This window comes from Monodon monoceros, unplaced genomic scaffold, assembly GCF_005190385.1.
Source record: "Monodon monoceros isolate NGI ecotype Baffin Bay Population unplaced genomic scaffold, NGI_Narwhal_1 Super_Scaffold_11, whole genome shotgun sequence".
NCBI lineage: Eukaryota > Metazoa > Chordata > Mammalia > Artiodactyla > Monodontidae > Monodon > Monodon monoceros.
The window spans coordinates 127,046,891-127,063,023 of NW_021703767.1; the positions used below are offsets into that span (position 1 = coordinate 127,046,891).

Here is a 16,133-nt window from a genome sequence, read left to right on the forward strand (position 1 = left end):
GAGCGGCAGAGTGGGGTGACTGGAGTGGAATTTGAGTGATTCCGCCCTCAGCTTAATTAATGCTGGGGGAGAATGTCTGGGGGACTGGGCCTCGGTTTTATTCCAGCTGCAGTTAAAGGGGCTCCCCTCTTTTCTTTGCTTGTCTTCATCCCTCTAAACTTTCCCATCCACCCAAGAGAGAACCTGTCACCCTAGCTCAGTGACTGAAAGAAGAGTGAGAAATCACAATTTGAAAACGGCCTCCTGAGGGAAGCCAGGGATCAGACAGGGAGGAGAAGTATGATTTAAACGTAAAAAACGCCAAGAATGGTGGGGAGAAGTGAAACTGGGCCTGGGGTCACTGGACAGAAAGCCAGCAAACCTTTCTCATTTGGAAGGACCAAGTTCCTAGCCTGAGCCCAAACCATCAAGCAGAGGGATGAACCTTCTCAGCAGCGACTTCTGCAAAGTGCAGACAGAGGGGGCTTTTCCCCAAAGGCTTGCAGGAAGGATTATCTCAGATAATGTTCTGCTTTCTTTGCACCTTTTAAGCATTAAGTACATTATAAGAAAAACGAAACAAAACAAAACAAAAAACCAGTGCTCTAGCAGTCGAACTCACTTCTCAGTGGTAAGGAAAGGAAAAGCCTAGCCCTTGCCCCACAGCAACTGGGAGGGCACGTGCCTGTCTCAAGGTAGCCCCGGGTGCCTGTGTGTTTCTCTGTCCGTCTCTGTGCTTGGATATCCACGTGTGTGTACTGCACTGTACCTGTGTGTATGCCCGTGCATGCCACGTGTGTGATGCTGGTGGGAGCCACTCACCACAGGCTTTAAAGAAAGTTCACAGAGGCTTCCTACCTTCATCACAGAGTCCCCCTAACCATCTGTCACCCACAAGGGCTAGGGAGAGCATTGCTGGCTCCTGGTGGAACAGAAAGTCTGGGCAGCCTGGACGGGGAGATGGTTACGCTCCCTGCTCTGCCCTCGGTCCCCAGCTGGTTCGGGGAACAGGGATGCAGGTCGGCCACTCCTCCGAGACGTGTCAAAGCAAAGGAGTTCTCATACTGGGGCACCCACTTCTCCTGTGCAGGTCGGGCTCAGGACCTGGCACGGGGAAGGGGGAGGGCCCCTAAGGCTGAGGCTTTGACTCTCTTGGTCTTTTCTCGGTGGATCCCCTCTTTGAGTCACCCAAGTAAAAGTTCCTGGAGAAAAAAGATTCTCCATCCCAAACATGGGTGAGCCCCTCCGGCACCCTGGACGACCTTTCTTCCTTAAGCCCTTATTTACGTATAGAAGACGGAGGGTAGACAAACACAATGCCAGATACCCTCTCTGAGTTGAACTCCAGTTTACTGGGCAGCCACTTCACTGGTAACCATGTCAATGAAAATGACTGAGGTGTTAATTCATGTGTGTTTGGTGCTATGGCACTGAAGAATCTCAAGACTGAGGATGATCATCAATATGTCCCCAGCTCCTCAAAAAACAACCCCGGGATCTTCAGGGCTGATTTAATCAACTTTGCTTTTTTTTCTTTTTTTTTTTTCTTTTTCCAAAAGAGCTGATGAATGGGGCAGGACGGGGATTCAGATTCTGAGAAATGGGTTATTGGGGGAGCTAAATGGCAGGGTCAGATGGAGGTTCCAAGACCTGGAGACAGATGCTGGTTTGGGGCTCTGTGGTGGGGACACCTATGGGCGCTGTGCCCTCCCCGCCTCATCAGACACAGGTGATGCTGGGCCAGAGGTGGAGGGGCTCTAGTCCCTGCAAAGACATGGTGCCCCAGTGTGGCCCCAGGACCTGCATAATCCCTCGGGCTTGGGGAGAGAGGAAACGCTCCAGGATGCCTGAAAATACATTTTCCTTTCTAGTCTGACAGGATGGGGACTCAGTGTCAGATTTACTTTGATTTTTGAAAAATAACTGACCTTTCTTGCAACGCAGGTTTGTGAGTGAATTTATGCTCCCTAAAATAGTTTCAATGCAGTCATGCTAAAAGTGCAGTCCAGCACTAGTGGTATCAGCATTATCTGGGTTCTTGTATGAAATGCATATTCCTGGGCCCCACCTTAGACCTACTGATCAGAAACTCTGAGGGCAGGGCCCAGAAACCTCCACTTTCCTAGCACTCCAGGGGATCCTGGGGCACAGGGAAGTGTGAGAACCATGGGTTTCAGTGGACACAATAATCTTTTTTTTTTTTTTTTTGTCCGCGCCTTGCAGCTTGTGGGATCTTAGTTCCCTGGTCCAGGGATCGAACCCGACCCACTGCAGTGAAAGCACTGAATCTTAACCACTGGACCACCAGGGAATTCCCTAGACACAATAATCTTAACTGCCTTTTCCCCTCTTCTCTCCTGAGAAGTCTTCTTCAAAATTCTTCCATGGGGATCCTGTCACGAGGGTCCTGTTCTCCTTTGTGAATATCAAAATATTCACAAAATATCCTGGGCTTCTGGAAGCTCTCTGCTTTATTGTTTTCTGTTTTGGAGTGAGTAGGAAGAGGGAAAGTCACAATCTTTTTTATTAGTTAGCCTTGAAAATGTATACCTGGGTGTCTGTCGCCATGGGGTATGGATTCTGAGAGCCTGGGATGCACTGGTGGCAGCACCCACAATAATCACAGATGCTGCGACCAGGGCAGGACCTACATTAGGGGTTGTTTCCAGTTTATCACAGGGGGTCATATGAATCTGACAATTCTTCCAAATCCCATCTTATTGGTGAGGAGACCAAAGGCCAAATTTATAGAGCATAGTTTGAAACTAAATCCTGCATCTTCCTACCATAGAACTATTTTGCTACCCCAGAGTGGGAGAGAGTTCTAGAAGGGATCTTTTGCCACCTTCCCAGCCCACATTGTTGAAGACATGGGCAGCATAATATCATGGAATAAAGGTCAATTTTTTTATGAAAGGAAAGGCCCTGGAGACTTCAGCAGGGAATCGATCGTGGCTAGAATGGATGCTCCCTCCCAGAAACATGGTGAGATTGGAGGCTGCAGCTGAGACAATAATTCATGGGAATAATGGGGGAGGATGAGACAGGGTCCTGCCTCCATGGTGACCGGATGACTGAAATTCATCACAGGGGAACAAGAACCTCTGTAGAGCATGTGTGGGGCAGGCCTGGTTTCCCCGGCAGGTTCAGGACGAGCCAGTGGGACACGTGCTCGCAGAGATGTCCCTGCGGGACAGTCTGACCCTTGTCCCATGGGGAGAGTGGACCCTCCGTGTCCAGTGCCCCTGGGGCAGCTCAAGAAATGAGTCTAATGCAGATGGGGCAGCTTCTAGAGGAAGGACCAGCTGAGCTGTCCCGGAGCCGGTCCAGGCAGTCATTGAGGGAAGTGAGGGCAGTATGTGAGGGAGAGCTGGGCAGGCACAGAGATCAAGGCAGGACAAGGAGCGGCTGGCGAATCGCCTGAGAAAATGGCTTCTGCTTCCCGCCAGGAGGGGCAGATGCCCAAGAAGCAGCTCTATTTGAGGTTCCCCAGAGGGGGACAGAGTGGGCAGGGAACATCAGCAGACATTAGAACAGAGAAAGCGAAGAGGAGGGAGGCACTGGCAGGCTTGTAAGGAAGGGAGCCTCAGAAGTGCAAAAACACCAGGTGTGGGAGGAGCTGGGGACTGAGACAGGAGGGCTGAGAGTCAGTAGGAGCAAAGGGGAAGGGGCTGGGGGAGATCAGAGGCGCCTTGAAGACAGAGTGCACTTCAGGATAAAATACGGAGGTCTGCCAGGAGCAGCGTTGAGGGAAGGCATGGGCAAGGCCAGAGACTTCTCAGAGAGACAGCCTGGGGCTTTGAAGGATGGGAAAGTTAACACTACTTTAGCAGAAGGAACCTGGCTGAATACGAAGAAGCAAAGATTTTGCTCACAAAGGGACCGGATGGGGCCTCTTCCTACTGATCAGAAAAGAAAGCAAGGCATCCTGGAGCAGAGCTTTTGACTCAAGCAGCAGAAAGCTGCCATGCAGAGAGGGTTTGTGGGCCCCTGTTGGGGCTCTCTCCACCAGTGTGAGCTGAGAAAGGGCTAAGGTCAGTTTTGTGAATGTGTATGTGAGCCCCAAATGCAGAGTTAAACAAAGATGTGGCACTTTCCCTGATATGTGTGTCTTTTTTTCCCTCGGTAACAGGAGACAGGACCAGTAATAACCAGAATGTTACCTGTGAAGTCAAACACTGAGCACTGGTCTTTAACACAAGCACAGTGTTATGGATTGAATGAGTGTGTCCTTTCAAAATTCATATGTTGAAGCCCTAACCCCCAGTTTGGAGGTTGGGCCTTTGGGGAGGTAATTGGGTTTAGAGGAGGTCATGAGGGTGGGGCCCCCGTGATGGGATTAGTGTCTTTACAGGAAGAGGAAAAGAGAACAGAGCTGTTGCTCTCTCTGTTTCTATCTCTGCCTCTCTCTCTGTCTCTATCTCCCTCTGCCGTGTGAGCACCCAACAAGAAGGCGACAATCTGCAAGCCAGTAAGAGGGCTCCAACCAGGAACTAAATTTGCCAGCACATTGATCTTGGACTTCCCAGCCTCCAGTTTTTCCAGAACTGTGAGAAAGAAATGTCTGTTATTTAAGCCACCTAGCCTATGATATTTTGTTAGAGCAGCCTGAGCAGACTAAGACACGTAGAAATGTTATTTTGAACACCCATAACAGTATTCAGAAATACACCTGCCAAAAAGAAAGTTATATAAATTGTACAGGTATTAGAGCCCAGCCCAGCTCACTGATCTGTCTCTCTGGAATGTTAGGAGCAGTTCAGAACTCCTCCTTATTTTAATGGGTTTATTCCAGTCATAGAAAAACACAAAGGAGCAAATTCTATCTGTTCATTATTCCAGGAGCCTGATGGGAAAGAAATGCTCTTGGGGCTAGAAATAGCAATTTAAAATAGAGAAGGAAGACCAGGTGGAAGCATGTTAGAGAATTAAGACAGAATAAGAGATGAAGACTGATGGCCTAGTAGGAAAAACTAGAAAACTTTAATAGCTACGACTGAGGTCTCCACCTATAAAGTAAAACAAGATGTATTAGAAGGTGATGATGTTTAAAAGATCTTGAAAGAACTGCATGAATAAGGAACTTAAGATGGAGTAGAGCAGGCTTAAGGGCTGTCTTACGGACCTGCTGATTATGGTAATAAGCTGAAGGCTCCACTTTTGGTGTGGAGGAGTATGCTTCTAACAAACAGACTCTCTAGCAAATAACAACAAAGTACAAGAGAAGAGAAAAGGAAAGAAGAAAGAAAAGAAAGGAAAAACTACCTGAAGGTTCCAGAAACTGAGCAGCATGAGGTGAGTTTTACTTTTTGCAGTTTTGCCCTGGGGACAGCTGTCCACCCAATGGCTAAAACTCTAGTGGAAAATCCTACCATCTTTCTGGCTGGAGAAACCAAGTGAAGGAGTCCTGGATAATCAGGGATGCTAGAGAGTTGGGAAAGAATCCCTGGACACAAGAGAACCAGGGAAATGGGATTCCAAATTCTGGGTATAAACTTTTGCCAATTCTCTGGCTGACTCCTAAACCATGCAAGTATAAGACAGATTGAAAACCACAGGAACTGAAATCTGAGCTGTTGCCCACTGCAGACATGACAGAGTCTGCAGGTTGAGTATAACATGTTAATTTCCTGCTAAATCAAAAAGAGCAACACTCTTTGGATCAGTGTAATAGAATTCAGAATCTCTACATCACATATACAACACTCACAACACATGTAATCCAAAACTGCTAGACATACAAAGAGCCAGAGAAATGTGATCCATTTTCATTGGAAAAAAAGATGCCAATCCCAGGATGACCCAGACTTACAAGAGCAGCTATTATGGCCATGATCAACGGGGTAAAGAAAAATATGCTTATGATGAATAAAAAAACAAATAAGACATCTCAGCTGAGAATTGGAAAGTATAAAAGAAAGATTCATAAGAAAGTATAGAGCTAAAAAATACAATATCAAAAAAAAAGTCCCTTGAGGGACTTTTCTTAGAAGAATGGAGATAGCAAATGAAAGAATCAATGAATTTAAAGATAGATCTGAGAAAGGGAGAAGAAAACATGGGGAAAGTAATGAACAGAGCCTCAGGAACCTGTGGGACAATTTCACAAGTTTTACACACAAGTAATTGTAGTCCTAGAAGGAGGTAAAAGGGGACAGGAAATAATATTTGAAGAATTGTGGCTGAAAAATTCCCCAATAATAGTAAAAGACATAAATTTACAGATTTAAGAAGCTGAGAGGATCTCAAACAAGATAAATTAGGGGAAAAAAGCATGACCAGGCACATCATAGTCAAGCTAAAAACCAAAGATAATGAGAAAATCTTGAAAGCAAACAGAGAAAAAGTCACTATTTATATTTGTGTTTATATATATAAATCCTAGAGTAACCATTAAAAAAATGTAAAGAAGTAGAGCTGAAAAGAAATCAATAGATAAATGAAAGTTAACAGCCTGCCCACCTCTGCCTGAAGGTGGGGTGGGGGCAATGCAATATGGCCTGACCTTTGTGTGTATTGCCCAAAGGCCAGCAGAGCCATTTGGCAAAGATGACAATCCTTTGCTGGATTTTTGGGAAGAAAAGGGGAAAGAAAGAAAGAGAAATAGGCTTTCTGGGATATCACAAATGACCCAAGTTGAGCAGGGAGTCTGGCACACTGTGGGGCCAGAGAGGAAGCCATGGTGTCCCGAGCACCGGACTCATAGTCCGGAAACCTGAACTGAAGGGCCAAAGCTGCACTGACAACCTATGTGACTGAGTAACTCATTTGACCACTCTGGGCCTCGATCCCTCCTCTGCAAAGTGAGGGTGTAGGATTTAGAGCAAATTCTTAGTAATTGCCTCTCTGGAGGAAAGGGACAGTTGGACATACATGCTTCCTGCTTTACAGACATCTGTATTGGTCAATGTTGGGCTTCTTCATGCTCAGAATGAGGTCCTTTGCCCACTCTATCTCTTCCAAGTCAAGTGCATTTACACTCCCTGTTTTGATTCTTGTCTTTATGCTGATGACTCCTAAATACACATCGTCATTTGGACTTCTCCTCCATGCTCCAAACCCAGATTTCCAGCTGCCTATTCAGCAGCTCTACTTAGATATCCTACCAGCACATAAAAGTCAAAATATTCTAAACCATTGTCTTACAAATTTTGTAACAGAATCATCTGGGAAATCTTGGTGAAAATGCCAAGGCCCAGACTCTATTCAACTTCATGAGTCTGTTCCTCTGTTTTCCTTATTAGCCCTCCAGGTAAACCTGATACTGACCAAAATTTGAGAGACTCTGCTTTAACCTAAACCCACAATTTACTCTCAATCCTTCTATTCCTCCAACCAGTTCCTTTCCAGAATCCCCATTCTCAGGGAATGGCACCATGATCCATCCAGAAACACAGTCCAGATACCAGGTGTCATCCTTGGACCTCTGTTACCCTCACCCCTAAGCAACACCCACTCGCAAGTCTTTTCCACGTTTCTCCACTGATCCCCCTGGGCTTCATTCACTCCACTGACCATGGCCTCCTGACACATCTTGCTTCTACTGTTGCCTCCCCCATCTGTCCTCTACACTTCACCCAGGGTAAATGTTTTTTAAAAATATTTTATTCTGAGACAGTTTCAATGTCTAGAAAAGTTTCAAGAATACTACAAAGAATGCCTATACACTCCTCATCCAGATACTCCATTCAAATTCTTAACAACTGTCACAGAAATGCCCTCTTAGGGATCATATGTAAATATTACCCGCTTATCATGCCTCTCTAATGCCCTTCAATCTGGAACAGTTGGCAGTCTGCTTAACTTTCATGACCTTGAAATTTTAAGATCATAGGTTAGGCATTTAATAGAATGTATCTCAATTTTAATTAGTCTGATTTTTCCTCATGATAAGATCCAAGTTAAACACTTTGAACAGAGTATCTGAAATGCTATGTTCTTTCACTGCCTACTCTCAGTGGCACACAATGTCTGTTACTGGTGGTGTGAACTCTAATCTTTGATTCCGATGGTATTACCAGACTTCTCTGTAAACTTACTTTCTCCCTTTATGTTATTAATATTTTGGGGGAAATACTTTGAGGCTATGTAAAGTCCCCATTCTCTCTCGTTTCACCCCATGTATCAACATGTTTCTTAACTATTAATCTTATGGTCACCAAATAGTGATTTTTCTAATAACACCATTCTTTCCACTATTGGGAAAAGCTTTATCTTCTCTTATGTACTCATTCGTATTCATATCAGTGTGGAGTCCATAGTTACTATCTTATTCAATAGGTTATAATCTGTTACCATCAGTATATATTTTGAGTTTCATTTTATACTATATTTGGACATTGAAGCCCTTTAAGCTGGGTATTGTGTGCTTTTGACATATTCCCATCATTCTTTGAGTACTTTCTTACTTTCTGGCACATAAAGATGTACTGGGCTCATCTAATACTTCTCCTACCCAGGCCCTTGGAAAGAGCCATTTCTCTAATGAGTCCTGGGTGCTTTTAGTATAGAAGAGAATACAGAATCCAAGATATGAGTGCCAGGTGTACTTTTTGCTACACAGGTACCATTGTGTACAGGCACTCTCAGCTCTTATTTATTTCTCTATCTCCTTATATATTGCAAACCACAAGTTCTCACAGATACCTCCAATTCCAATTCAACATCACATAATTCATTCTAGCTTTCATGCTTTCCATATTTGTACCTCCTTTACCAAAAGGTCCCATTGTCTCCAATATATTTCTCAATACCCCTGTCTATAGCTAATCTTCCAATAGTGCTGGCCTTCCAGCCCCCTCACCCGTGGGTCCTGATCCCTGCTAGGGCTTGCCTCTCTAGATCAGGACATCTACCTTGACTGGGCTTGCCAAATGACTTTTGGATGAAAGAAAGAAGGAAGAAAGCCAAGAAAGATTTTTTGTTTGTTTTGTGTATAAAGAAGGGAGGGAAAATGTTGGAAAGGAAAAGCAAGAGAAAAACCAGGTTATTTTTCTAAAATGCAAATTCATCACCTTTGGGTCATGTGTGTGCATCTGTGTACACCCCTCCCACCACTCACCCCCACCCCACACAGAGTCCTTGAATGAATTCTCATTGCTCTAAGGAGGTAAATTCCATCACAGCGTTTAGAAGGCCCTGCCCGATGTAACTACTGCTGACCTCCTTGGTCACTTTCCCTTCTTTCTCCAAATGCCAAGCACAGGAGTCCTCTCTCAGCTCCTCTAAAATTCCACCTTCCCTCTTGACACAGAGCCTTTGTATGTGCTGCTTATGTTTCTCGGTGCTCTAACCTGCCCCATTCATTTGGGTGACTTATTCTTCAAATCTCTGCTGGAGCACCATCTCCTCCTCTGGAAGCCCTCCTTAATTCCCCTAGATCTAGTCAGGCTATTTTTCATATTTATTATTTTCTTCATGCTCTCACAGAACACAGTGGCTCTTATCTCAACTGGCAATTATGCACTTATTTGTGTATGTGTCTGATTAATCTTCCTTTTCCTCATTCGAATGTGAGTAATGTGAGAATAGTAATGCTGTCTCTTTTCAATCCTAATTGTGCCTCTAGCTTGTAGCCCAGGATTGGCACATAGCAGATGATCAATAAATATTTTTCATGTGAATAAATTGCATATTTAGAAATTTTAGAAATATCAATAGTTTAATCAGCAAACATGATAATTTTCTCTATTTTGAATAAAAGGCAAAACATGGAAGAATAATATGATAAAATGTGAAGGATCCTGAAAGCTGTTAGGTTTAGTTTATAAGCTTCATCATTTAGAAGAAACACAAAATCACAGCAAATGATCTAAATAATGTGTGCAGGAAAGTAATGTGGAGAATATGTCACTTAAGAAACTTTCAATGTAAGACATATAGAGATTGTATGTTTGACTCACATTATAATTTAGGTGACTCATGGTCATTAAATTGTTAGTCCTTCCAAATGTAGAGTAGAATTGCATTCAAAATCCATATGTGAGTGTATATGTATCACTGCATGTTTTGGAACCAGACAGAGTGATCTTAAATTGAAAAAAAAAAAAGGATATTTGAAAAGAGCCAAGAAGTTTTTTTTAAAAGAAGAATGAACAATAACTTACTTTATCCAAACAGTAAAACTCTTGATAAAATTCTTGTAATCATATAGTAAAACTTCTGATAAAGTTACTATAATTAGAACAATATGGTTGGGAATAAGAATTTAAGTTGATTAATGGAGCAGATTTGAGAATCAAAACATAGTTTATGTAAGGAACTTAACATATGACAAGGATGACATGTGATTCAATAAAATATGGAAAATATCTTCAATAAATGGTGTTGGTATAATTATCTATTCACCTGTATGAAAACAGGGTTAGAATATATGTCCTAACACATATTCAGAAACATATTTGAGAATAGCCCTGGTGTCTATCAACAAGAGAATGGATAAATAAACAGTGGAATGCTACAGTAAATAAGAACAAACTACTTCTGCACACAATAGGAATGAATCGTACACACAGAATGTTAAGAGAAAGCAGACAGGCACAAAGAACATACTGATTCCACTTACGTGAAGTTCAAGAACAGGCAAAACAAACCTATGGTAGAAAAAAAATCAGAACAGTGGGTGCCTCTGGGTGTGGGGCAGGGGAGGGACATGAGGGAACTTCCTGGTATGATGACAATGTTTTTTATCTTGATAGGATTTTGGGTCACACAGTTGCATGCATTTGTTTAAGTTCTGTAAGTGTACACTTACGATTTGTGCACTTCTTTATATGCAAATTTTACCCTAATTAAGGAAAGAACTATAAACAAATATTTAACTCTTATTAAAGATGTGTATGCTGAAGCGTTTAGGGGTGATGTGTACTAATATCTGCAACTTATCTGGAAATGTATCAACAAAATAGGATGGAGCAGACAGAGGGATGGATTAAATAGTTATATGATAAAGCAAACATAGCAAGATAATAATTCTAGAATCTATGTGGTGAGAATATGGCTGTCTTTTACAAAATTCTATCAAGTTCTCTGTACACTTGAAATTTTTCAAACTAAAAACTTGGGAAAAATAAATACATTTCAGGTGTACTAACTATTTAGATATAGGACAACCTGCTTCAAAACGCATTTTATAACCCTGAGAACTTTTAGAATAAGCCAGAAAATCCAATAAGTAGAGGAAAAGATAGATATTTTTGACTAAATGAATATGAACCACTTTTGCAAGCCAAAGGATATCATAAACAATATCAAAAGGACAACTGTATTCTTTTGAATAAAAAAAAAAGAATTGTATTTTTTTGTGCAGAAAAAGGTGAAGGAACTAATTGTATCATATATGGCAGAAAAAGGGTTAACATCTCTTACATAAAAAGAATTCCTATAAATTTCTAAGAAACAAGAAAATAACCCAATAGAAAAATAGGTAAATACATGTACAGATAATTAACAAAAGAAGAAACATGAATCCCAGTAACTGTGCAAAAAGACAGTAATATCTCCAGCAGTCAGTTGAAAATGCAAATTAAAACAAAACGAGGTATGATTTTTCACCTTCGGATTAGCAAATTTTAAAATATTGATTACTTTCAATGCTGGTGAGGATGTTGGAAGATGGGCACTGTATATCCCTAGTGGAGTGTGAATGTTTACAGACTTTCAAAGCAGCAACCTGTGGTAAGAATCCCCAAGAGACACACAAGACACAGAGATATAGGCATAGTATGATCCCATTTTTATAAAATAAAAATTTTCAAATTTTTGAACAAAGAGAAAAGTGTGAAAGCAGGCACACCTAATTGTTGGAACTGATGCTTCAGGACAGGGCTTGGTAAACTATGGCCTAAGTACCAAATCTGGCAGGTCACCTGGTTTCTTACAGACCATGGGCTAAGGGTGGTGTTCGTACATTTTTAAAGGGTTACATTTTAAATGGTTATATAGTCATGTGCATAATATACTCTTTTGGCCTCTTGGCCAGCAAAGTCTAAAATATTTACTATATGGCCCTTTAGGAAAAATTTACCAACCCTTGCTTCAAGGAAATTGTAGGTTCTGAGTTAGTCTTTCCTCTCCTCTGTCTTGTTTTGATTTTTATGATAATTATGTATTGCTTCTGCAAGCTTAAGGAATATAGGTAGGTAGTTAAGTAGGAAGATCAATCACTTTGGATGTTGTTGGGAATAGATGTAAGAAGACAAAAGGAAACCAGGGAGACTAACTAGGAAGCCACTGTAACAGTCCAGGGGAAAGAGAATGGTGCTTAGAAACAGGGTGGGTGCACAGCAGAGGTGGGAAGAAAGGGACAGACTTTATAGAAACCTATAGGAGTAGTTGAGGGATTGGACACGGATGGGGAGGCACAGAGAGAACTCAAGACTGATTCCTAGGTTTCAATCATTAGTTGAATGGTGCAACCACTGAGTTGAAGAGATGGGGGAGGGGAAATTGGAGAGTAAATCAAGAGCTCTATTTCGGACCTGTGAAAGTTCTAAAGGGAATTGTGTGAACTAGGCAGCTGGACACAGATGATTAAGCTGCTTGGGCTGTGGAGAGGGAGGCTGAGCAAGAAATACAAATTTGAGAGTACTCATCATGTAGATGGTCCTTAAGGCTCTCTGGAAGTGACAGGGAAAGAGAAGAGGGCCAGGAGTCTACCTGGTATCACAGTGCTCAACCCAACTGCAGCCCACTCCCTGCTGACAGCTGTCTCCAATGCCACTGTCCAAATGTTTGGATTCCCCCAAATCGTCCTTTCCAAAATGTCCTCTTCATGGGCCAGGAACAGCACGCCTTCAGAGGAGACACCGACCCTTTCTCACAGCCTATGCCCCAACGCTTGCCTGGACAAACAGCTACTGTAATTTCTCCTGGATGAATGGTCCGCCCATCACCTGGCTCCCCTCAGTGGATAGATGAGTTCTGGTCCCAGTCCCTCCCAGTATGGTCCGTCATGGGTCCCTGCCATAAGCAGCCACATTTCACCCCTGTCGTACTTTGACCCGAGAAGACACAGAAGGACTCACCAAGGAGCTGGTGTAGGTGGGGTCTGAGGTGTCGTCCTGGAGGTAGCGGGAAAGGCCAAAGTCAGACACCTTGCACACCAGGTTACTGTTGACCAGAATGTTCCTCGCAGCCAGATCCCGGTGCACGTAGTTCATCTCGGCCAGGTACTTCATGCCCGCGGCAATGCCCCTCAGCATCCCCACCAGCTGGATCACCGTGAACTGTCCATCATTTTGCTGTAATAAGACACCAAGGGCAACCAGATGAAGATGGGCTTCAGTGGTCAAGCAGAAGCTGAGGTGCCAGGGCCCCACTGCCTTCTCCCTTCCGACTCCCATTCTCCTCCCTCTCCTTGAACACTCTGCCTTCTCCTTGCTGTCTTGTGGATTTCATCTTCAAATTACATCTCAAAGCCATCCAGTCCTCTCTACCTTCACTGACACCATTCTAACCAACTCATCATCGTCCATCACCTGTAACAGCCTCCCTACACCTTCCCCCGTCCCAATCCATTCTCTAAGGGCAGCTAGAGCCATCCTCGTAAGACAGAAATCAGGTCACGTCACTGAAGCGCTCTAATGGCCTCCCACTGTGTTAAGGGAAAGTGCCAAACTCCTCAGTGTGGCCCACGGGGCCCCATGGGATCAGCTACTGCCTCACCTTATGTCACTTTGTCCTGCACTCCTGTGTTAAAGCCACAGTGACTGGCGACTTTTCAATCCTCTCCCTGGCCAAGCCCTTCCTGCCTCAGGGCCCTTACACATGCTGTTCCCTCTGTCTTTTCCCCACAATCAATACCTACTTGCTTCAGGTCTCCACTTAAATGTCACTCCCTCAGAGAGGATGTCTCTCTAGCCAGTCCCCTCCCCCACACATAATTAGCACTTTCTTACTACTATCCTTCAGTGTATGCTCTTATTTTCCTTCTTAGCATGTATCACAAGGTTTAGTTGTGTGTGTGTGTGTGTGTGTGCCTGTCTGTCTGTCTGTCTCTGCTACTTGACTCTAAGCTCTTTGAGACAAGAACCCTCCCTGTTACAGTCACCATAGCATTCCCAGTGCTGAGAACGTTTGAGTAGACAGATGTAGCTCGATAAACATATGCTGAATGAATGGCTGGTACATCTCTTCTTGTCTCCAGAATTAAATGTTTACGGTGTCTTGGTCGACAGTGGATAACACACCTGCCTCAGAGGGCTGGAAGTTCAGGAGGAGCACACACACCGTGTCTGGCTCGTGGACTCTCCCAGTGAATGGGAACTGTTGCTGCCCCTCCTCCTGCCAACCTGAAGTGCTGCCTTCTCTCCAATCACAGTTTCTTACCTGGGTGGCCTCCCTCCTCCATGGTTAGAGGACAGGCTCTTCTGTGAGTGAATGTATGCCTTCCTCCACCTCCCCAAAGCCCCTGAGTCTGGGCTCTGCACACACTGGTTACATCAGTGGACCTTGGGCCATGCTGCCAAGAACACATTTTCCCAACTAGTCCAGCCCCAGCTGCTCCCTAAAGGGTTATGGGTTGTATTGTGTAAGCAGAGCATGGCTCAGGCATTGAGATGCTCTGAGTGGGGGAGAGGGAGGAGGAGGCAGGGCACCCTGGGCTAGTCCAGTTACTGCTGAACACAGACCTTGGGCAAGGCAGTCCCTCCCTCTGCCCCAGGATCCTCCTGTGAAATGCAGGAAGCATAAACAGTGTGAGGAGTTCCCATTTATTGAGCACCTACTGTCTGTGAGATGGTGCCCAATGCACTCACATGCATTCTCTCACTAATATGTATGGGCACATCATTTATGCATGAGCTCCTGCAAAAGTAATTTTCTATGCAAAAATAAGTAAAGAAAAATAAAAGAGCTGTTATAAAAATACACTATTTATTAGGGAAAATATTCCAACAATTGAAAAGTCTAACAATGGTAGCATGAATTGTTGAAGACTTCGTTCCTCATGAGAGATTGCAAGCCCGAGGGTTGGTTATATCCCTTGCTCAGTTGAAGGACTGGAGCAAACTGGCACTCCTTCCACTCCTTCCTGAGCCCCCAATCCCCACCAGAAGGAGGACCCCCAAACACACTGAGTTTGACATACTCCAAGTTCCAAGTTCTTACTCAAACCTTAACCACCTCCCAATCTGCCCAGAATGCTTCCTCTGCAATATTTGCTTCTAACCAACTCCAAAATAAAGTGCAGAGCTGCTTTTTGGAAACTGATTGGTTTTCAGCACATGGTGCCCATCTGCCAGAGCTGGATGTGCCGTGAGTGATGCAAATCTTGCTCACTAATGAACTTCACTCCACACTTCCTTGAGAAGCTAGCCCAGATTTCCCCAGCACCATCATTTCTCTAAGTAGGTCTCTGGGGATCTGCCTCTCCAGAAAGTTGTCATGCAACTTCCGCATATTAGAAAATATATTTCAGCCACAAGTCCCAAGGGTCAGAATTTTTCAATTCAGTTTGTTTCTTCTGCTCTGTAAGTGGAGACAACAATGTGGTTAAAAATAAATGTCTCCCTACAGAAGCCCACTTGTAGACAGATGTTGGGGAGGGCACCGGTGCTGGTTGGAAGCAGCTTTGCCAAGAGCAGTGTTGAAAGCTTTTGCAGATTTGTGTCTATGTTTCTACTTTAAGTCATTAAAGACTTCACTGAGCTGCTTCATTTTCTGATTTGTTTAAATGTTTAGATCAGTCATCTTATAGATTCTGGTGTTGACAAAGGGCAAAAAGTGATTAAAAGTTCAGGCTTTGGAGGCAGACAGACCATGGTGGGTCCGGGCTCTGTTTCTCACTGGCTGCATGCTCTTGGGCAAGTTATTTAACCTCCAAAGCAGTGATTCCCACATCTGTAAAATAAGAACAGAGTGCCCATTCTTCCTGAGATTTGAGATTCAAGGTTAAATGAGATAATACATGTGGAGGACTCAGCTCAGTGCCCCATGAATACTAAGACAGCAGCAATGACTGCTGGAATTATCAGCAAGGCCATAATGTCTCACAAATCCTCTCTCCCATGACCTCCAGATGCCTGGTGAGAGAGACTGAGGACACCTTGGACGAGGACTGCAGGTTCCTTCTGGCTTCCTGGGCGTGTGGGGCAGACATCCTAGGATCAGTGCCCTCAGACAGCCTAGTTCACAGCGCATTCTGAGCTCAGCAG

At 43.9% G+C, this 16,133-nt stretch overlaps 1 protein-coding gene across 1 annotated transcript in view; it reads right to left on the reverse strand.

Annotated features, from left to right (window-relative positions):
• The window catches only part of EPHB1 (EPH receptor B1), a 428,767-nt gene that overhangs the window by 33,694 nt on the left and 378,940 nt on the right, over positions 1-16,133 (reverse strand). Inside the window, exon 12 of the mRNA XM_029215290.1 lies at positions 13,005-13,220. Coding sequence (XP_029071123.1) covers positions 13,005-13,220 — 216 coding nt within the window. The remainder of the gene's footprint in view (positions 1-13,004; positions 13,221-16,133) is intronic.